This window comes from Sander lucioperca, chromosome 8 (genome assembly GCF_008315115.2).
Source record: "Sander lucioperca isolate FBNREF2018 chromosome 8, SLUC_FBN_1.2, whole genome shotgun sequence".
Lineage (NCBI taxonomy): Eukaryota > Metazoa > Chordata > Actinopteri > Perciformes > Percidae > Sander > Sander lucioperca.
In genome coordinates, this window is record NC_050180.1 from 24,969,778 (window position 1) to 24,992,559 (window position 22,782).

The following is a 22,782-nucleotide window of genomic DNA, read 5'->3' on the forward strand; positions in this document are numbered from 1 at the left end:
GTACTACTCCAACTATCAGCCTACGTCTAAAAACTGTGACTGTCTCACCCAGACTCAAACTGATCCTATAACAGGACAGGAATTGCCTCTGATTCAGTTGAACAAAAATGGGGTGTGATGCATTTGCATTGGCTGCAAACAAATCCCATTTTGTTCGTCTTTCAAAAAGTTCAATTCAGCCGAACTTCTCAGTCAAAGCCCTTCTCTGCACTGGCCCCACTGATAGAAGGAACTCCCCACAAGTCAAGACAGTAGTACAACTTTATATTTACACATTTATGTGGGTGGGTGTACTGCTTTGGTGTGTATGTGTCACCTGTGCTGTCTTTGAGGTTTGTGATTGCAGTGGGTCAGCCAACCAAATCTGGAGCACCCGGGCCCACTGCTCCATCAGACACACAGTAAGCCCCATTGGTCAGCGTGAAACACTCTCCCTTGCCTACACTACATTATTCACACACATCCATATTTAAACCGCTGATGTCCCTGACTACCAGAACTCACGTCATTTGCTTCTTGGATTATAGTAGCCTAAGTAATTCATATTTGCTGGCATGTGCTTGTCGTGGGCCTTTTACATATTTTTTTTTGCGTGGCATCAGTGCACATAGTGCACATAACACACTGTTCTGAAATTCACTGCAGCATTAATTTACTATAGCCAGCATGACAACCCCTAAAACATGTAATGTTGGGAATGAATCCCCTACATGATGAAACTACATTTAAGTGGGCATGACTTTGCATGACTCTTGTTAGGGTCTTGTCAGATGTTGACGAATCAAATTAGGCCTATGTCAGACCTGCCTCAAAATTGAGGTGCATTCGAAAGTGCAGATTGTGTCTGACTGAAGAGACTGCTGTTACACTTACTTTAGTTAGAATACTACTGTTATCCTTCTGCTAATATTACAATTAGGCCTTCAGTTCACATGTATTATTTATTACATACCATAGTTCTGATGAGCATCATCATTATTGTCATCATCCAACAGTTACAGACTCAGAGTACAACCGATACAGCAGCACGGCGGATATTATCTTCCGATTTAAACTTTTTGATTGTTCATCAGAAGTTTATTTTTCATTGTACTGCTCAGTATAGGCTATATCTTGGTTAAAATGCATTAATAAAAAATAAATAAATTAAAGGATCCTTCTCAAACATGCTTATCTTAAAATGCTAATATCGTATTATCCTAATATCATTTTTTTTGCAACTCTCAACTATTGATATTGATATTGGCTTCAAAAATCCAGTATCAGTATATAGGATCATCAGGATATGTAAAAAAAAAAAAAAAAAAAAGAAAAGAAAAATAAGGCATATGGTCACATTATATGTCCTTGAGTACCCTGTAATCCCTAGAAATACTTTAAGAGTATGACAGTTAGGCTTTCGTCGCCACAGAACTGCTGCCTCAGAAATAAGAGGCCCCTTTGTAACCTAATCGATTGCCGAACAGAGAGGCAGACTGGGTCCACACTCTGTGATCGGTTGTCAGACCAACTTCCCAGAATAGCAACTCGGGCGGGTTGTCTGCCGCTCGCTCTCGAGATGGAGGAGGAAGTCAGTGGTGGATTTAACAACTGTTGCTTTTGCTGCTGCTGCTGTTGCGGAACCAAACTACCTTTCAGTCCGCGCTGCATGGCGCATGTCGGGCTAGAATGAAGTCTGTTCCAAACCGACACATTCAGTCCGGATCAATGTGCAAGTTCATGGGATTATATAAACTCCTTCGTGTTTAAGGTAAATAAAAAAAGAGAGCGAGAGCAACACACGCGCATGAATCGGTTTCCTGTAGCCTATTAACTAATCATTTGTGTTGCTGCTTTAATCCATTCAGTATAATTCGACTATCAGTAGGCTACATAGACGCTTCAGAGCTGCTGGAGGCGCATGTCTGCGGCAAAGGCAGACAAGGAGCGTCTGCCTGATGAATGGAAAGCCAGACGGGCTGTGCTGTAGACTGCGGTGGTCGGATAACCTGTTGAATTGCAGTTGTCAGTCAGCTCCAAAGCCATGCGGGCGACTCAGCCAGCAAAACAATCACTTAACACGAGAAACACAGCGCGTTGTCACAATAAAACTGGCTTCGCGGTTTCTGCAGCGGATGGTTATTTCCAGAGATGTAGGCTAATGTTTTCCTGACAGGTAAATGCACCTTGTCCTCACTGCTTTAAAAACTGTCTGTAGGCTACATCTGCAAAATGCAGCTCTCCCACCGTTTTGCTACTAAAATAAATGTTAATTCGGCTACCTAAAGCCACGTCTAGACAGTAGAGGCATGTATTGTGAAATACAAATTGAGAAAGGGGGAATACTAATTTTAATTTCTGAAATTTCTGTCATTTTGGTGGTTGAAATGTCCCTTGAAGGTACAGTAGTGTGGACGTGTTATTTGCTTCTACATCTCATTATTCCCATTCTCTGCAGTGGCAGTTAAAACGCATGTGAAGCTCTGCAGGTCCGACCTTGAGTCACATCTTCATAGTATAGCTTTTCAACACTGCCTACCCACGGATTTCCAGTCTCTTGACTGTTGAATATAGCTTGGCTGCTCCCTGTCGCTATGGCTAATTCCTTAGGAACCGGTGGATCCAGTTTGATCTATTCCTCTCTTTCTTTCTTTCTTTCCCTTCACCAACTTGTTGAGTCTTCCCCCCACGGTGTTCCTACTGTAAAAAAAGTGCGCTGTGTACGGCTCAGTTTGTATTTGTGCGAGTTCTGGAGAAATATCGCAAGTTTGAATCAAGTTGAGTGTAGAGCTCGTTGGGACTGTGTCGGCGTCGCTTTTAAAGTGGAAAACTCGACGGGACGCGCGCAGAAGAGGCTTTGTCACCTGTAGGACACTATGCTCTCCTCCTCAATTTATCTCTGCTTCTCTGAACCTGCTCAGATTAATTATCACACGTTCCTTTCACTGGACTATTATTGAAACATACTAATCTAAAAAGGGTTGTTTTTGTGAGAGATCACTGGACGAAAAAGGTAATTTTAACTTTTTTGTTTCATTAAAGGGAGGTGGAGACAACTTACCACCCCCTCCCACCGTCCTTGACTGAAATTACCAACTCATTTTGCACAGGGGAGACACTTGAAGGTAATTATATGAATCCACCTTTTTTCTCTATGTAGGCTATAGCATGCTACTTTATTGTTTTGCTTTCATGTTTAACTTTTAATTGATGGGTATCATGAAGAAATCACCAGGATGTAAAACACACATTTAAAACTTTCTGTCACAGAATGGTCAAAGTTTCCTCCACATAGCTAACAGGGGGAGACTAAATTAAGAGCTCTGAGTCAGATTACCATCATTTTTGTTATACAGTAAAAAAAGAAAATAGTGCCGTACAATGAAGCTGACTGTGGATTTGGGGGCAATCTGCATTGGGCCTAGGCTAAAAGAAAAATGCAATGACACCTTTGAGTTTTTTTTTTCTTCTTTTAATGAAAGGGTTAAGCTTTTTGTGGATGGTCTTCAAGGAAGCCAGCAGTTGTGCTGTGACATAATACAAATTTGCTGTGTGATCTGACTTGAATAGATATTAATAAAGTCTATTTAAATTCTCTCAGGTGCAATGCTATTCCAAATTATAATAATCATAACACACTTACTTTATATGTGTTGCTTCTACACAACAACAACAACAACAACAATGGGCCGATGGATAAAGATGGACCCAAACTTGATTTTGCTATTCATAAAAATTAGAATCAACTTACTAGTAACTTATAACATATTTACGACTTCCTCAAAGATGCCTGTTGACACCATGTGTAATCGACATGCCCATAAATGTTTAGAAAACAAGGTGTGTGTTAAAGTGTATCCCTTAACAGTTGAATGCATCATGTTTCATTTTAAGTTAATGCAATGCATTCTATTAATTGCTTCATAGTTCTTAAACCACTTTTGCACAAAAAGGTCAAATGTAACCTGAATTCATTTATTTAATTGCCGCGATTGGAGAGACCACGCCAGCTTTAATTTAACTTATACAAAAACAGTTTTAAAGAGAACATGAAACTAAAACGTGGCTGTTCACACATTTAAAATACTGCGTTGGGTAGCTTGCTAAATATACGTGACTACGTAAATAATAAGAAAACTGCACAGACCAGTCTCTGCTGTAATGCACCTCTGCGCACTGTAATCCATGCACCTGAAGATGCTTAACAGTCTTGAAATTGGGGTATTTTATAGTTTACAGGTTTGTGATCAAAATTAAATCTGAAGAAACATCATTGTTGCATGCTATTATATTACACAGCTTTTCAGATGCACATATTTGGTTTACAAATAAAGAATAAGCATAATGCAAAAATCTCTGTTACAATAATGCAAAAGTTGCAGTAATATTTATTTGTATTCTCTGCAGCACTCCCAAAGAACTTGAAATGGAGGCTCCCGATGGTTACTGTGCTAGTAAGTCCTCATATCGCTTTCACACTACACACTGACACTCGCTTACCCATACTTTACATCCGAGGTCAAAGTTTATGCAGTATATCGGAATGTGTGTCTGTGTTTTGTTGTACCGATAATGGTGGTAATGAAGACAACAGTTGCGTCTGTGTGTTATTACGTTATTGTGGCTTTGACGTTATTAGCTTATTTTGACTTTCACATCTCTTCCAACTTTTAGATACAATGCTGATACAAAACAACAACATTTTTGCAATCACAACACCATAAACATTTCAAGGGATTTTCCCTTAGTGCAGGCTTTTTCCTGTTCACCCCTTTAAGGTAGAGAAAACGATTGCATGTAACATCCTGTTGAATGCAGCAGATATTGGATACGCACTTTGTGGTGCTCCATTGCCCTTTGCTGGTTTCCTTTGGGCAGGTCTCTTAATACATCTCTATCTCTTCCCTGCCCCCCCCCTTGTATTTTGCTTTGGTTTGCAGGTCTAAAATCAGGTAGCATGCTGTTTATGACATCAGTGGGGATTTTAGGTCTCCATTGGGGGTTTGTGCTTATAGGAACACTTGGCAGGCGGGGTATGGGTGGTGGTGGAAGAAGACATGGAGGCTCTTCCTCTCCCTGTCTGCCTGTGGGTCGCTTCTGAAATGATACATTTGGAACAAATAATAGTCTGTTCCATTAGCATGAAACTGCAGAAGACATGCATCTTTGTGGAATGCAAGTTGTATCCTTATTACCCCCATGTATTTTACTATATGCTCAATACATTAGGAAGACACTGCTGACTATGAAAGATTATTTCAGTCAAACATTGTACCTGTTCGTATTCGTATTCTTGCACATAGACCACTATACTCTCCCACACACACTAGTATACCCTACTACACTACCTTCCCCTCTTACATACAAACATGTTATTCTACTCACCATCATAGAACACATGAATGTACTCTCTTATCAAAGTGTATTGTAATGTACACACAGTACATGTTAAAAAGAAAAATAGTACATGTGGTATGTGTTAAAAACAATAGTATATGTCAAAGATGTAAGATGTAAAAGTGTGTTCAAACTGAACATGAAAGAACATTTTAGAGGTGACACGAGTGCATATAAAGGCAATGCAATCCGCCATTGGAGGCACAAATTGAGCCAAAGATGCATCTGCGCGAGCTGAAAAATGTTACGCTTGATTGGGTGATTTATTTTATGGTTGAGACTGACAGGGCACTGAGTTCGATAGGCTCATCATGCAGTAACTGAAAACTGATGACCAATGTCATTTTAGTTTATTACAGCAAGGTTGAAACTTCTTTCTTATTCATATGATCAATAGGTTACAAAGCTCTGTGACAAAAATCTGTTCATTAAATGACAACTTTTTATCTTTAATGTAATATTATCCAAAAGACTCGCTGGAGATCATTTTTCATAACTGTAACTAAGCTTTTGTGTTTGCCATGTACTAATAAAACAGAAGGAGGCTTTATCTTTTATCTCTCGCTCATATTCAGCCATCAAACATATCTGAGGGGCAAAATTCTTTCCCAGCACCAAAGGCCAAACCCAGTAATGTCCATCATGTTGGGTAGATTGTTTTTAAGGCCCATATTTGTGTCTACCTACCAAGCTATGTGTGCATAAATATATATATATATATAGAGATAGAGATTACTACTATTCTTATTCATATATTGATTATGTCTATAATATGTAAGAAAGGATAACAGTATCTGTGACTCAGAATAGTAGTATGAGACATAAAGCCAGACAGTGTATATAATTGTATGTGATTGACAATATTTGTGGTTTCAATTCCTGATTGGCTCACATTGAACATACTCAAAAGGCAGAGAGACAAAGGTAACATTTCAGGCGTTCATTTTTATATAAAAACACTCTTCTCACACTATTATTCGTAACCACTTGCACTGTCATTGTAGAAAGACAGTAGCTCCCAAGACGGCGGCCGCCTGTATACGAGAACGCGACTGTCTTTATAATCTATCTTTTTAATAAACTGTCTGTACACTTACAATGTTCTCAATGCTTTGGTTAACATTTAGGGACCCTCATTATGCTACCGTTGAAGTGTGGTGATATTTTGAGCCTTTTTAGTGGTATAAATAGCGATTTGTTTTTACTTTCCCTGTGCCCCGAATACTAGCGTTGTAAGCTAATCAGCAGTCCGCGCTAGCTTGTTTCAAGCTACAAACACATTTGATTAGCATTAAAACATGTCCCAGAGAGCGATAGAGTGGGTACACATCTGTTATTAACCCCTAGGTTCGTTTTGCACTGGAATTGTCCTTTAATATCTGACAACCCCCTAAATAATAGCCTTTAGTCGTTTACGATTATGCTAGTTTGACATAACTACAAAACAAGGCATACTTCACTCCCTGGACTTCTGAAGGTCCCAATTTAAGAGCTTTTAAGTTGATCACCTTAAACGATATTTGAATGGTTAATTGGATATTCCAGCTTCTCTTTATCAAGTTCCGGTTGTCGGCCATTAATGCGCTTTGTTGGTCTTATTAAACAGAGAAAAGACACAACCTACTCTAGTTAGAGGTCTAGTTTCTTGCTTTAGTTAAATGACATTAAATGGCATTATGGACAGGTGCAAACATTTAATGTGTGATGTATAAAGCCAGTGGCAGCCAACAGAAAATTAATAACTATTAAAAATATCAGTATGAGTTTTCCTCATACCAGACAAACTCACATTTTAACATTGCATAATTTCAGTCCAGGAGAGTTTCGGTTTATCAGTGAAACAAATTACATTTACTTGAATAATTTGAGGGGAACTACAGGGTCCATAATCATCTTAACAACAACAAAACACTTCTCGTATGCCTTCAAATCTAAAATCTTAGCCCTTTTACAGTACCCATTCGTCTAATTTACCAAATTCCACTTCCGCATAAAGTATGTGAAGAAAGGTGTTTCTTTCAATCTTTCAAACTTTCAGTCTTTGGCCAAAGATAAATAGTGTTCTTCAGTGGAGGAATGTAACAAAATACATTTACTCAAGTATTGTACTTAACTACTAATTCAAGGTATTTGTACTTTATTTCCACTTTCCATTTTATCCAGCGTTATACTTCGACTACACCTCAAAGGGAAATATTGTTCTTTTTACTCCACTACATTTGTTGACAGCTTTAGTTACTAGTTACTTTTTAGATTATAATGTTGCATACCCTTCCTGTCCAGCTAAAACCATGTATCTCCAAATTTTTAATGTTAATATTTCTGATTAACTGAACGATGAAGTGTTTTTCTGAGCAGTAGTAGTTCTACAGCAGTAAAATGCAACATACACATTAATGCAGCCGTAATATTAATCCAAAGACATCACTCATCACATTCATCATCATCATCATACATAAAAGTAGAACACGGACAGGGACCATTTTACTGCACAATGATACTTTAAATATATTGTGCTGATAATACTGACCTACTTTTACTTAAGTAAGGTTTTGAAAGCAGTTCCCTCAGTTTAATATTAAGACAGCAGCCAAGAGAGTACATAAAACAAATTGCAACCACATGTTTAAATTTTAGTTTAACCAGCTGTTAACTTTGCTGGTGACTTGTTATTTCAGCCAGGGAAGAAGAACAGCATTGTTAACAATGTAAGTATTATTTATAAGGTAATGGGAGTGAGAGAGTATGATTGTGAATACAAGGGGGTGTAATAGGTTGTGTGGTGTGTGATTGTGATGATGCAATGTGTGTGTGAGAGTAAGTCAAGTCAATTTATTTATAAAGCTCATTTAAAACCAACCTAGGCTGAACAAAGTGCTGTACAAAGTTATATTAAGTTATAAAAACAAAAGAAGACAATAAAAATATAGACACAATGAACATCATACAAACAACAAACTTCTATACAAATGTCCCTAAACTAAATCATACGCCAAAGAATAAAAATGTGTTTTAAGACGAGACTTGAAGATCTCGGTAGTAGAGGAGGACCTAATATGAATGGGAAGTTTGTTCCAGAGTATGATTTTTGACCTAGATGCAAATCTGCCAAATCGGATTATTACAATTGTGGTCAGTAAAACATAATCTCAAGTTTTTGTTGCACTGCAAACTTTGCTCTACATTCATTGCAACATCCATCACCCCTCCATGGATGCTGTAATATTAATGCAGATCACAAAGTAGTGCAGATAATTTAAGATCAGTTATCTACAGATGTATCAGGTTCCTCTCCTGTCTAGGTCACCCCCACCACAAATGGAACGCACCAGTGCACTCTATGGCTTGGCAATTAACAGCAAGTGCTTCTGTAATACTTCTGAATAAGGTGTATACATAACTTTATTCATGAGTTAAATTAATCATTATCTACTTCCAATACAATATCTTACAGGTTTCATGTGAACGAATGCTCTCATTTGTCTATGTCGTGTGTGTGTGTGTGTGTATGTGTGTGTGTGTGTGTGTGTGTGTGTGTGTGTGTGTGTGTGTGTGTGTGTGTGTGTGTGTGTGTGTGTGTGTGTGTGTGAGGCATGTTGTGAATATTTGTCTTAAGGAAGGTTCAGGGTTTGACAGGAAAAACCAGGTCCCATACAGTGTGTATCCAGCAAGCCAGAATGGAAAGCCTCGTCACTCTGGAAAAATCATATTCAAGTCACTCAACACAGCTAGCTTGCTATTGAGCCATTTTCTTTGTATTTTATTCATTTCTGCCATCACAAGTAGGTAGATGGAGCTTAACTTGGTTTAATTTAGGTTTGTTGTCATTGCATTCTGTTCCTGAACCTAGATACCATTCGTAAATCCTTGTGCTCTCTTTTGAATAACTTGTAGGACCTGAAATTGCATTGACCCTTGTTAGATTTCTAAAAGGATGACTGTACGTTAGAAGCTATGCATTCATTTGGCATTAATGATGAAGTTAGCAATTGCTACACCTACAAGTTTCATGTGTACACATTTGTTCCTTTCTATTTGCCAGCGTATTAATTTATCCCAATTTGGTGTGTTACTCAAAATAACTTTCCATCCGGCAAGTCTCGACTGTTTGATATTCTGATCTTACTGTTCATACAGGATTGACTCAGCAAATGCGGGGCACCAACGCACGTTTAAAACATTGTTAACCTTATTCATGTTCATAACAAATAAGCCATATTTTCCAAACATCAAAGGTTTGTGGTCCCCTTTTAAATAGGCATGGAAATGCATCTTCTTTACTAGCTGTGTATTTGGTCATCATAAGCACAGACAGACATAAGGTTCACTGCTTCCTTTGATTGCAAGTGATTTCTAAAGACTTGACCTTTGGTGACAAAAGTATTTATTTGACGTCATTCTTTATTAATTAAAAAAGACATCATAATGGAAGCATTATAAATCTTCATACATTGAGCTTTTGAATAAATTGCTTGGACAGCAATTTACATGAACCCTTTTACAATAACACTGTTAAAATCTTCTTATTGTTATGTTAGTTCTTAGTTCTTATTTTAGCATGTGAACCCAGGCAGCTCACTGCTATTAGTTTAGGCTTGAGGCAGCCTAGTCGCAGTGCTGCTAGGAAGCTGTCAGCATCTGCTACAGTAATGGAAAATCCTTCATGACAAATCTGGGCCACTACTGTCTCCAGGACAGCATTGCCAAAGGAGAGCCAGCGTCGGTCACCTGAGATTTCTTCCAACCCCAACCTGTGCAATCCGAGCCCAGGCTCAGGGATTGAGTCATGGACGTCTCCCAGTATGCCCCACTCAGTGTGGCTGCCACTACAATGGAACAATACCATAGAGGAGGTTGTCACACTAAGAGGAGCTGTCACAGCAAGAGGAGATCAGACAGATTTCTTTTTCATGTATGATGGATCATTGCAGACATGTTCAGCACTGACAAATTGTAACAAGGCCTTTCTTGTAGCAGTTTCAGATGTAGCACATAGGATGTTCCTTTAATTTTAACTGAAACTTTCCCCAGCTGCAGCTATTGCTACATCAATTTTAAAAGCATGAGGCAATCTGGTGTCATTATAATGGATACTTTCCAGTTTTTCGCAGTCAGTTTGCTTGAGGAAAAACTTTAATTGTGCTGGAGGTGAGTGATGGCTCACTTTGGTTCCTAAGGGATCTGACACCTGGGTCAGCAGGGGTGTTTGCCTGTTGCCACTGTATTGTTCTAGTGACCCTGACGGGGCCGTTGTGTAAGGGGATAAGGGATTGGTTTGCTCTCCCTCAAACCATACAGGACACAAGACACAGGGCTATCCATAGCCTGGGTTCTGTACAGACTGCTGAGAGGATGCAATCTGATCCACATTTGCTGGACATTAGAATCCCATAGGTGCATAAAGACAGTTAAGTTAGTTGCCTTGTGCATTCTGTATGGTAACCTCCATAGTGACCATTCAGGTTAGCCTTTAAAGGACATCTGATAGTAGGATGAAATTATTCATTTTTAATCTGAGAAGGAATTAGGGCTACTGTATAGCATGTGAATTGTTTGTTTAGCAAGACATTTTATCTACTTTTTATCTGTATAAAAGTGAATAGACACATTTCTTTTCAGGTTAGGTGTTGAGTGTATCATCACAATCTGTAAGAATCTCATCCTCTTAAAAATTATCTTCAAAATGATTTTTAGAAACTGTTTTTTCATTTGACCGCCTTTTATTTTTCTCTCCAACCTCGTCTTTGCTTTTACAACCCTAATCGTTATATAGTTGCATATATAATATCAAAAACCTCAAAGCTGTTTTTTTTTTTTTCACATAACACATACATAATACACATTGTATTGTATTTGTTGTACAGCACAATATAGACTACTGCATTTCTGCTTGTCTCCCAGGTAACGGCCAATGCTCTCCCGGTAAGGAGAACTCGAGAATGTTGGCGGATACATCATCACCTAATGGACAGACTGTTCCTCAGGGTCCTAATTCCCCCAGTGGTGAGTGCTCAATCAATAGATACTCATGTTCTGCAGTCTGCCAAGAACAACCACAGTATGCACACACTGTTTCTCCTTTAAACAAACATACTGTTCTTACTTGATCAGTTTATTTTGATCATTGTATTTTAGTTTGTTTTAAGGAAACTCAACACTTTCACAATAAAAGCCTTCCTGGGTAGGAAGGGTTACTGCATTTCCATCCATGAACTGATGGAAGGCCTTTATTTTTGAAACAGAGAATGTGGTTAGTTTGGATTTGTTGAACCAGAAAATGAACATGGCAAATGTGAGCTGATCTGAAAACAGGTGCTCCTGATGGATAGGCCAGTGCCTTGCATGGTAGCGTGCCACAATTGGTGTGTGAATGTGTTAATGAGGGGCAAACTGCAAAGCATAAAATCACTATAAAATGCACTTAAATATCATACTCAAAAACAAAGAGAAACAGAAATAAAGTCCTGTCTCAAACAAGTAAAAAAAAAAGAAGAAAAAGGATCGAACACTTGTCACTACAGTGAGTAGAGAAGTACAGTAGTTTCCACAGTGAGAGATTTTGTACAAAAATGTCATATCACACTTGTGCCACAGTATATTGCCCTTACCCATGAGTGTTGCTTGGTTCCTTTAAGTCTACCTGATGCCGCAGATTAGCTCTAGCGATGTCACTATGAAGCAGCAAAGTAAGAAAGTGGAAACCAAATGAGATGAGGCAGTCCAGGGAGAAAAAGGGAAGCTTATTTCCCATATGTTTAGAGATACTGGGAGGCGAGCTGGGCCATTGTTTTCACAGGGAGATACTCTTCACCGATAAGAGCTGTTGTCATTCTGGAAGTTGCCTAACATGATTTGCTATTTGAGGTGTTGTTACAAAAGAAGGGCTGCATCATATCATCTGTTGAAAATAAGCATGAAGTGCTGTCAAATGCCAGTGCCAGACTCTTAAACTTGCAAGCTTAAACACAGGTTGTGTAGCAATTATCTTGGCATTTTGCACTGTCTGGTAATATAAGGTAGAAGAGTAGAATTACACCCTTTGGGACATATGGCTTCTTCATGAGGCTGTGTTGCTTTCAGTAAACCCCTCAAACAGTTGTGATCTTTTCCCCTGATTTTCTATGGATTATGGGAAACTCAGATAATTTGCAGACTACTGTATCCGGTATAGGGGTTGAAATATGCCATAATTGCATCTCGATGATTTTCATCGCTGCTTTCTCGTAGCAACTGTTTCAAGTGTATTGTCATCTGACAACTCTGTGCATTCCACTCTGCCACACTGAAGAGACAGATGTTAAGATGCAAGGAGCTGAATAGCAAGGACATTCAGGTCTGCTCCGTGTTGCCAGGATACAGCTGTCGAAGGCAAGGCTCGATCACGATGTGGATATTGGGATAAGTGTTTCTTCTGTACAAACTGTGGCATTGGTATCAGTTTAAAGAATGCAATTGCTTTGCAGATATTTTTCTCTATAGCCTATAAAAAGGAAATGTTGCCTGAATATCTAAATTTCTTTTACTAGCCTCCAAAGCTTGAGAGGACAGTTCATGGATGCAGTCAGATGGGAGGCTTTAGTAAAACAACACATTCTCACACTGATTATTGCCACAGTAAATACCAAAACAGGATCATCAGGATCAGTAAATTCTGCTTGGATTATGTCCAAACGTTTTTCTTTTTCTTTTCAGCACTATGACTAAAGCCCCTTTCACAAACATTTTAACCCATTTACATCTGTGACAAAATATTTCCAAGAATCATACTTGGTAATGAGCCTTACACCAAAAATCAATTCTTTGTCATGTTAATGGGTTAAAATGTTTGTGAAAAAAGTCAAGTCTACCATAAGGGATCAATGTAAGTCAAGTTTTACTATATGCCCCAGAATCACAGGTTTGTCTCAGTGCTTTATAAAAAAGCGTACTACATACATACAACAAAAATGATTTTGATATTGTTGCGTATGACAGATGTTTAAAGACTAAATAAGCCAAGAACAATAAACTGTAAATATGACATAGTGCATTTTGCTTGATCACAGTATGTCTTTTGTAAAATAGTCAATTTGATTATATATATAGCATTTAGAGTGTAAATATCTGAAAATGGGGCACATTCCAAGACAAAGGAACTGTTTCCTTTCCCTCAGAAGACAAAATTAAGCTGCTTTGTGGCACGTTTAGAGTGGTGTGTTAGGCAAAAGAGGCAATTCTTGGTCAAGCATTGTCTTGTGTATCTTAAACTGTCATCTCATGTGGTTTGTACAGAAAAAAAAGACTTAAATTACCTTACCCGGCAATGTTTCAGCTTTGTTGCCAGGCTCGAGAATTAGGTTGAATATTTTTTAAATAGATTTTCCGGTTGAATGAGGTGTATACAGTATGTACAATCCAAGTGTTTATTGGGACACGGCTTTAGGTGAATGAAACTAGGTGTAGCTGTGACTGTTTTGTATTTCTGGCTTCTGGATATGTATTTTTTTGTAGTATTACTAGTTGCTGGTGACTTATAAGTAGAAACTGCAGGTGATGAATAGTTTTCCGTCACAGCTACTCACACACCCACACACATAATTATACAATATTCTGCCCTAGTCATCCAGCCGGTCTCCCATTGCTAGCCAGTTGTTCTAAGCTACAGGGCCTCTGACAGACACTCCCTTTTCTCCTCAGGGACAGCCAGGAACCAGACCAGCCTGTTTCTCTTTTTCTCTCTTGTCAATGTGTCAGTCCATCCTAATGCTGTCTACGAGTTGAGTTGCTAAGTTGCTAGGATGCCCCCTCCACATGCCCATTTAATGATATATCATTTTGCACAGTTATCACTCCTAAGTCACCCTATGTCCATTGCAGATCATACCATTAAACTTCCAGCCAATCCAGTCCATCCTGAGACCAGCACAGTCATCTCAATGCTTTACAGTTTTACTCAAGTCTATAGAGGCTACTTACTCTAACCTCAACTCTAACCACAAACTTCACCCTTGGGATGTAGACCCCTTCTCTTCTAACCTAACCTAGTTTAATCCATCCATTGCAAATAAACACAGACCATTTCAGTGTAATCTGTTCATTCTCAACCAAGTCATGCAACCCAGGGCCAACCTAGGCCACATAGTTGGCGTATGGTTGCCATATGGTTCATGGTTGCTGTAGAGCGTTTTTGTGATGGTATGGCACCGTCATAGAAACTGCTTCATCTAAATTTGACATTGTAAGCTGCGCATCTCAGGATGACCATAGTTTTTGTTTTACAGAACTGACAATTAAGCAAGAGGAAGAAACAGCGGAGGAGGCTGACAACAGAAGCCCAGGACTTGGTGAAATAGGCCAAACTGGGGAGGAAGGAGTAGCATTGGAGGAATCCATGACTGGCAGCCCAAGCAATTTACAGGATGGATTATCTGAGCCAAACATGACAGCTGATGCAGGAAGTCGACAACCAAACGGTACCGATCAGTACATTTCCAAATGCCATTAAAAGCGTATAATACTTTAAAAAAGCTGCCTTGTACATCTTTGGGCTTTGACAATCAACAAAGGATTTTTCCTTTTCTAATCACTAAAATCAGGGTGGTATGTACGTTTCCCCATCTTTAGAGTGAGTCAGAAACCATTTGTTTTCCTTGACATTGGGCGTGGAATGCTTTCTGTTTATTTTGTTTTTTTGTTTAAGGACAATAGCTTAGACTTGGAATTATTATGAGGGAATAAATATCCTTGGAATCTCCCGCAACCTGTTCTAACTGACGCCATGACTGCTCTGGTTGTCACAGCATTAGGATCATATTTCTCTTTTCCAACTGGCTGTAGATCAAAAGATTTTCCATTAGAACAGCAGACAGTAGTTGTAAGTCCATGTACAATCAGAAGTATGTACTGAACTGTATCATTCCACATGATATACTGTACAGTTCACCATACACTGCAAGAGAGATTGACACGCGCACACTTCCATTCATTACTCTGGAAAACATTGCATTTACTGTGGAAAATTAAAATAAATACAGTAGTGGTACCTTTTTCCTGTGAGAATTGTATATACATAGTTCTTAAGCTCCACATGTCTTTAGATGGATATACACAGCATACCCACTTCACCTGATGTGCATATATTTTGAATAAAGGATGAGGAGAAGATGCAAGTTCAGTTAAATCTAGTTTAGTTTGAGTCACTTCAGTTAGGTTCAATTTGGTTTAATAATTAGTAACATCAGTTTAATCTAATTTAAAGCAGTCTAACAGAAGTGCGTCTTTATTCAGTTCAGCAATACTTTACTTAAGTGCAATTTATTTCTTATTAGTGCTTAGTGGTTCCTGCAAACGGGGAGACAAAGTCAGCTGTCAGTTACAAAAACAGAAAAGTTAATTTAGTTTAGTTAGATACAAAAAAATAACTTGCACGGTTGCTTATACTTTCTAAAAACATCTTCCACAATGAGTGTGGTATTGACTTCCTGTGCCTGCCTCTATCAGGTGATAGGCCGTTCCAGTGTAACCAGTGTGGCGTCTCATTCACCCAGAAGGGAAACCTGCTGCGACACATCAAGCTGCACACAGGCGAAAAACCCTTCAAATGCCCCTTCTGCAGCTACGCCTGCCGGCGGCGCGATGCCCTTAGTGGGCATTTGCGCACTCATGCTGGTAAGAATCCCCCTCACTCTCTTCTCTTCTTTTTACTCATCCACTTCTGTTGCCCAGAAGAAACTTCATTTATTTTATCAGAAGTGCTTCAGAGATCTGGGGGAAAAAAATCAACCCATAATGCTTTTAAAGCTGGGATAGACTTTCTTTATTTTAAGACACAACACATTTTTTAAAGACCTACACATACAGGAAGAATGTTAGAGATCCTTGTGTGTTTCAACATAATGCCAGTAGTTGGCTTAAGTGCAATTCTTCCATTATTCAAAAAACTAAAGGCTTTGTAAGTACCTCTTAAATATTTTCTAGAGATATTTTTTTCTTCTAAAGCTTTCTGTGACTGAGTGTCAAAAATAAGAACGAGCAGAACTACGGTAGCCACAGTAGCCATACATGCTGGTTGGTGACTCTCTGTCTCGTATTGCTGGATAGACGCATTGGTGTCTTTTTAATGTGCATGTTATAGACAGTGCTGTGAGTACTTTGTGGTTAGGTACCAAGGACATGCTGTTCCTTAGTTGCTTGACTCGCTAAGGAGGAAGCTATCTGTGTGTTGAGAAACATATGGGGAGTGCTGGCTGTCTCTCTTAACTGTAACCCACTTTCCTATCAGAGAGGATGTGCTCTCCCCTCTTTTGCACCAAATCAAGGTCAGACAATGCCGTCATTTCTGCCAGTGATGCCCCCACAGAGGGTTACTCATACACAGTTCTCTTATAAGATAGATGCAATGTGTTTTTGGGCGTCCGTCCGTGTGTTTGCATACACGTTTTGTGTGTGTGCATGTGTGAGATCTGTAATCTCTGTCCCAGTTGTTACTCAGATGTTTCGTTTAGGCATTTCTTTAATCAATCTCTCTACATCTGTCTTTTTCCTACTCTCACTTCCTTTTTTTCAGCTGAATTTGTTTGTCACATCCCCCAATCTCTTTTTTTCCTGTAAATGCATGAGTATTAATTTACACCTGCCTTCCTCTGGACGTCCAATGGGGAATGTGAGGAATTTGATGTTTCTAAGTTGTGCTGTCATGATGGTCTCTTACATACTGTACAGGGATTTACTACTCTGGCAGCTCTGGTCTGGTGCCCTGCCAGGAAGAACAGGTGTAGCCAAAAGAGGGAAATACAACATTGAAAGAGAGGGAAAATGTTAGACAATAGTGAAAAGAGAGAAAGAGTGATAGAACAAAAGGGTGTTGGATTTGGCTGCTATCCCTAAGGCCAGGTTAAATGTTAAAAAATGGCATTATCTATTGAGGCACAGTTGTTTGGTGAAAGGATAATGCAGTTAACGCTTGAGAGGCAAAGAATTTCACATTTTCTAAGGCAGGAGATTCGAGCAAGTTCCCGTTTATTAGCCAAATGAAATCAGTCAAGTAAGTCTGAGTGCACAGTGTGGACCATTTGCATGAATAAGAATAGCGTCTGAAAGGTGGATTCTTCAGGTCCATCCAACATCTGCGCAAGGTCGTGTGTGGGTGGTTATATAAATATGAAGAAGTAATAAAGTCTACAGTGTGTGTGTGTGTGTGTGTGTGTGTGTGTGTGTGTGTGTGTGTGTGTGTGTGTGTGTGTGTGTGAGAGAGAGAGAGAGAGTGTGTAGATGTGAGCCACTAAGAACATGGGAGTGAGTACTGCCTACTTCACTTTTTTAATTTTACGACTGGAAATCAGCATAGGAAATGATTTTCATGATGACGTTTCATTTAGAAGTTACTCTTTCACTACTCAGAATGAATATTACTGCAGTCACCCTACAGTACACCCCCCCACATTTTAATAATTTTGAAACCTTTTGTCATTAGCCACCACAAGTAGTCCAGGAAAGAACATGTAACATGTACAGCTAAAGGAATGTTTATTTCTGAGTAACTTGTCTTCTTATTGAACATATTGTACCATTTGTACAAAGCAGCGGCACTCTTTACGCACAGGGAAGTATAGGTGCGCTTACCGTGTGTGTGTGTGTGTGTGTGTGTGTGTGTGTGTGTGTGTGTGTGTGTGTGTGTGTGTGTGTGTGTGTGTGTGTGTGTGTGTGTGTGTGTGTGTGTGTGTGTGTGTGTGTGTGTGTGTGTGTGTGTGTGTGTTACAGCCTCCATGCCTCGGACTGAAACATGTTTGGTTTCTCTGTTCTCACAGTGACAAGAGCACTTGATCATCATCTTCTTCTAGTAATAGCTGTCACCATTATCTCAGTGAGTCTTACTACATCACATGCTGTAGCTAATGATGGTGTCTGGGTCACATCGGTATGCTTATGTGGCCTGCAGTTTATTCAGTCCCTTTATGAGTCATTACATTAGTTTTAAGAATTCTTCAACCACAGGACACATACCTATATCCTCAGCAGTGTCTGCCTGCATAGGATTTTCACTTTAATACACTATTTTCTGTTAAACTTTTACCTTAATATGGAAAAAGCTCATGTAGTTCCATCGCACAAAGGTGGTAACACTGGTGACCATAACAAATATTATAACATATAATATTTAGGCTGCCCTTTAAACTCATAATTGAATGCCTTTATTATTATTGTTATGCATTAAATATTTCACTAATCCATTGATCCGTTGATTAAGTGATACAGCAAGTTGGATGGATGAAAGGGTAGATGGGCTGATGGCTTGACCAAGGTAGATAGGATATGTCTTCATCTTTCCACTCGTCTAGGTAGGAAGGAATCGAATAAAATAGAAATGGCACAATGATTCACACTCCACCTCCATAGCAGTTTAACATTGGAGTTAGTTTCCTACCACCATCATGGGATGCATGATCAACTCTGCTGTGGGAGTTAGCTGTATATTTCAGAGACCAAAGTGTTTTAAAATGGTTCAACTCTCTCTTTGTCGCCCACAACCTGTCTTTCTGTCTGGCGACCGTTGTGTGGAATCCTCACACTAGTAGTGGAACATCCATGATCTCAGAGGCTTTTTTTTGGTTTGTTTGTACTCTGACACAGTATTTATTACTACGCACCGCCTGAGCACTGCAGCAGGTTGCATTATCTCATTGGACGCTACCCACTCTCTCTCTAGAGCAGTGAATGAAATTAATATGCTCTCCCTCGAATGTCTTCACTTTTAGTTGGCAAACCACACAAGTGTAACTACTGTGGGCGAAGCTACAAACAGCGCACTTCCCTGGAGGAACATAAAGAGCGCTGCCATAGTTACCTGCAGGGTATCGGCTTGGATCCCAACACCAGCACTGGCCCTTACACAGGTAAATTGTTTTACTAAAACTGAAACCATGGAAATTAAGGTGGCCTAATGTGTAATGGAAAAAGTACTACATTACAAAGAAAAAAGAAAAGAAAAGGTGGATCTCACAGGGGAAAATCAGAAATAACATTGTGAAGTTTACTTATGAATTATTAATTAGTTATTCCAATTGGTCCAGTATGGAAATAATCTCTTTAAAAGAGAAGTGAAATTAAAAAAGGCTAATATGAAGCACACATTACTACTATACTTTACAGATTTTTTTTCTGGCTATTTATTTATTATTTACTCAATTTATTTTCTTCCGATTTGTATTAATTTATTCACAAATTTGTACAACTTTTGTAATTGATGTATAATTACATAACTGCTTTTGTTTTAGTTAATTCATTCAATCATTTATTATTTTAAGAAAACTGAGCACACAAACAGCATGTCCTATGGCATTAGGAAGGTTTATGGGGTGAAGGTAAACTGAGGTTATGGTTCAGTTTCAGGCTATGATTAAAAAAAATGTGAAAGCAAAATTCAGATTTTCTTTTTGTTTCTACATCCCAAAAAAAGTGATCTGTTCAATTTAGCAGTGTTACTTTTCAGTGTTTAGGAATCCGTCTCATTACACACATAAATATATTCTTGCCCTTTCTAACCCCCTTCCTTTCTCAACCTATCAAGGTGAGGTCGCTAAAGAGCCGAGGCCCATGGCAGAGCCCAACACCATGGCTACCTTTGATCGGCCACCTGTTATTGAAAGGCTGCACAGCAACGTGGGCAAGAGGAAGAGCACCACGCCTCAGAAATTTGTGGGTGGGTATTTTAAACATAACCAGGCAGTCAACGGCTTTCTTTTCTTAAGTTAGTGTGGAATATCCATGAGGACCAGCCTGATGCACAGTATTATATAATGTTAGTGTATTATATATATGTTATGTTCCATTTGCTTTCTATGAGTCTAACATGGAGGTCGTGGTTGAAAATGATTTGTTGTGTTGTATTACCTTGGAAATCATGTGAAAAAAATGTATTATATGTCTAAGCAGACAGTAAGTAATTTCTACTTACAAATTGCTGTGCATGTGTCTGAGAATGCATTAGTTGAATTAGCATCATGTAAAACCATTTGCTACTGATTTCCTTTCCTTTTCAGTCTTGCATCATACGATATTATATAATATCACACAATAGCCCTGTCCTACTTATAAGCACAGATTTTGTTTCTGAATTTGGTTTTATTTGCTGCACTTTAAGAAAAAGTGATTGAGCAAGCTAGAGCAAGCGGTTGACTTAGAGGCAAGGAAATGTTTTTCACTCTGTGGTTTGATACACCTGTAACTTTGCCATTGCTCTTATCGAGAGAAAACAGCTCACCGCATCCCTGTTATTGAGGGGTTAAATAGTGCAGTAGTAGATGTAGATGGGGCTTTCCACCTCATTATACTCGTACACACAGAATAGCAGGTACAAAATATGAAAACAAACCCTGAAATATCAACAAGATAATAAGTTTGACTGAATAGAAAGGACATTTTGTAAAATCAAACAATGCTCGCATTTATGCACATTATTTTTCTCCGTAGTTTGTAGCTAAAAGCAAGAATGTTGCCCTTCCCTTAAGCTATTGCATTTATAGTTATGTTTTGTGTCTTACGTTTTGAAATTGGCATAATCTTGTTAAATTAATTAATTCAAGACAGTCATAGTGCCGCTCTACTTCATGCAGGTGAAAAGATGGTACGCTACAGGTACCCTGAACTAGGCTATGAGATGGGCCTAAAGTATGAGAAGCAACATGAACTGATGTCGGCCCACATGATGGATCAGGCCATCAGCAATGCCATAACATACCTAGGATCGGACACTCTTCAGCCCATGCTGCACCATCCAGGCCCTCCTATCTCTATGGCTGAAGGTGTGCCCATGGTCACCCCCCTTTTCCACCATGTCCTGCCATTGGGCCAACGAACAGAGCGTCCAGGAAACTGTGACACGCTGCCACCACAGCCACCTCAGCCCCATGACTTCCCCAGCCATCCCACCACAAATGGCCCCACTGCTTTAACTAGGCAGGGAAAACTGCGCCAGCCAGGGCAAGAAGAATCTCCCAGCAACAGTGGAGTTGATTCTGCTGACTCAGCTCGCAGCAGCCCTCACGAGAGGCAGGGCTACCACAGGAACAACCCCACTCCCGGCCTCAGGTCTCGAGCCAGTCCAGCGGTGGTTTATTCAGGTGAGCGGGTGACAGAAGCATCACCCAGAAGTGTGGCAGGAATGAGGACTGGAATAATGCGAGTGGCTACAGAGAGGCCTGTGAACCAGGAAGGGGTGCGGGTGTTTGGACGAGAGGGCCAAGAGTTGCGAGCCTTCCAGTGCGAGCATTGTCGGGTGCTCTTCCTGGACCATGTCATGTACACCATCCACATGGGTTGCCACGGATACAGAGAACCATTGGAGTGCAACATCTGTGGTCACCGCAGCAAAGACCGCTATGAGTTTTCCTCTCACATAGTCCGTGGTGAACACACCTTCCAGTAAGAGGATGGGTAGGAATTAAGGGAAAGACAAAGAAGGGAAAGGAGCAATAGCCTCATATTCGTTCTTAGACTGCACAGTTGAACGGCACTGTGGACAAGTGTAGCACAAGCATAGCATAGACTTCTTTTTAAGCTACTTATTGTGAATCTGAACAGTTGAACAATCAAATGAAGGTATGGGACAAAAACACATTTTCTACATATTTAAGATTATCAAGATCATATAAGATTCATATACAAGAAGGATGGTAAGTTTTTTTTTTTTTCTCAAAATGTTCATGATTTGTATAACAGAGCAGCTATCAGACGACATTGACTAGTTTTCCATTTTAGTCTTATTTGGAAATGTCTCTTATTGTGCTTGTCTTGTCATGCTTTTGCATATTTTCACTCTCAAGAAGTAATGAATGCATAGAAATGCAGTTCAACCAGATAGAATGATGACAGAAGTAAAGACTTCAGGTAGTCTCTAATTCAATTAAATAATACTACCATTCATTAATTCTTTCATGGGCATAATAACAGTATGGCATTGAACTGGCCTACTTACTGTGGCATATCACACAGTATCTGTGCAGTTTTCTTTTCTTCTCTTCTTTTCTTTTTTTATGATGTTGCCATGGGCCGTACTGTAATGTTTGTTTTTCCTATGAACAATGGTTCGGATACACATAATGTTATGGTCAACTGGTGCTGTGTGTTCTAGCTGCAAGCAACTTGGTGTCTATTTGGACTTCATTGCCGGTGGTGTGGTTGTCTGTGGTTGTATCTATCTGCAGCTGTAGAAATTTGACCAGTCATGCCATCATCTTCAGTATTTAGTTCTGCTTTAGTATTGCCGTGTATAACTGCATAATTTAAAGGTGCCGTAGGTAGGATTGCGAAGATCCAGGACTTAGCCAAAAAATGTGAACATCGACAACTTCTCAGTCCCTCCCCCTTTCTGCTAAAGCCCAAAACGGTCTCCTAAGCCCCTCCTCCCACAAGGGAGAATGAATGTGTGTG

At 39.4% G+C, this 22,782-nt stretch overlaps 1 protein-coding gene across 4 annotated transcripts; it reads left to right on the forward strand.

Annotated features, from left to right (window-relative positions):
* The first annotated feature begins 1,527 nt into the window (after positions 1-1,527).
* ikzf2 (IKAROS family zinc finger 2) lies at positions 1,528-22,666 on the forward strand. Of its 4 annotated transcripts, none has more exons than XM_031300189.2 (9): positions 1,528-1,750; positions 3,022-3,104; positions 4,387-4,433; positions 11,278-11,379; positions 14,637-14,828; positions 15,856-16,023; positions 19,110-19,247; positions 19,922-20,053; positions 20,967-22,666. In XM_031300189.2, the coding sequence occupies exons 3-9, from the start codon at positions 4,406-4,408 to the stop codon at positions 21,776-21,778; spliced, it is 1,572 nt and encodes a 523-aa protein (XP_031156049.1). In that variant the 5' UTR covers positions 1,528-1,750; positions 3,022-3,104; positions 4,387-4,405; the 3' UTR covers positions 21,779-22,666. The 4 variants fall into 4 exon arrangements, with proteins under 4 accessions (XP_031156049.1, XP_031156053.1, XP_031156052.1 ...); XM_031300193.2 differs by lacking the exon at positions 1,528-1,750 and adding an exon at positions 1,912-2,155; XM_031300192.2 differs by lacking the exon at positions 1,528-1,750 and adding an exon at positions 2,467-2,845.
* Positions 22,667-22,782: the final 116 nt, after the last annotated feature.

Coding starts and splice junctions, on each gene's coding strand:
- ikzf2 (XM_031300189.2), top strand. CDS start 4,406: ATGGAGGCTCCCGATGGTTACTGTGCTA. Junction 16,024..19,109: donor GCATTTGCGCACTCATGCTG/GTAAGAATCCCC, acceptor CTTCACTTTTAG/TTGGCAAACCACACAAGTGT. Junction 19,248..19,921: donor CAGCACTGGCCCTTACACAG/GTAAATTGTTTT, acceptor CAACCTATCAAG/GTGAGGTCGCTAAAGAGCCG.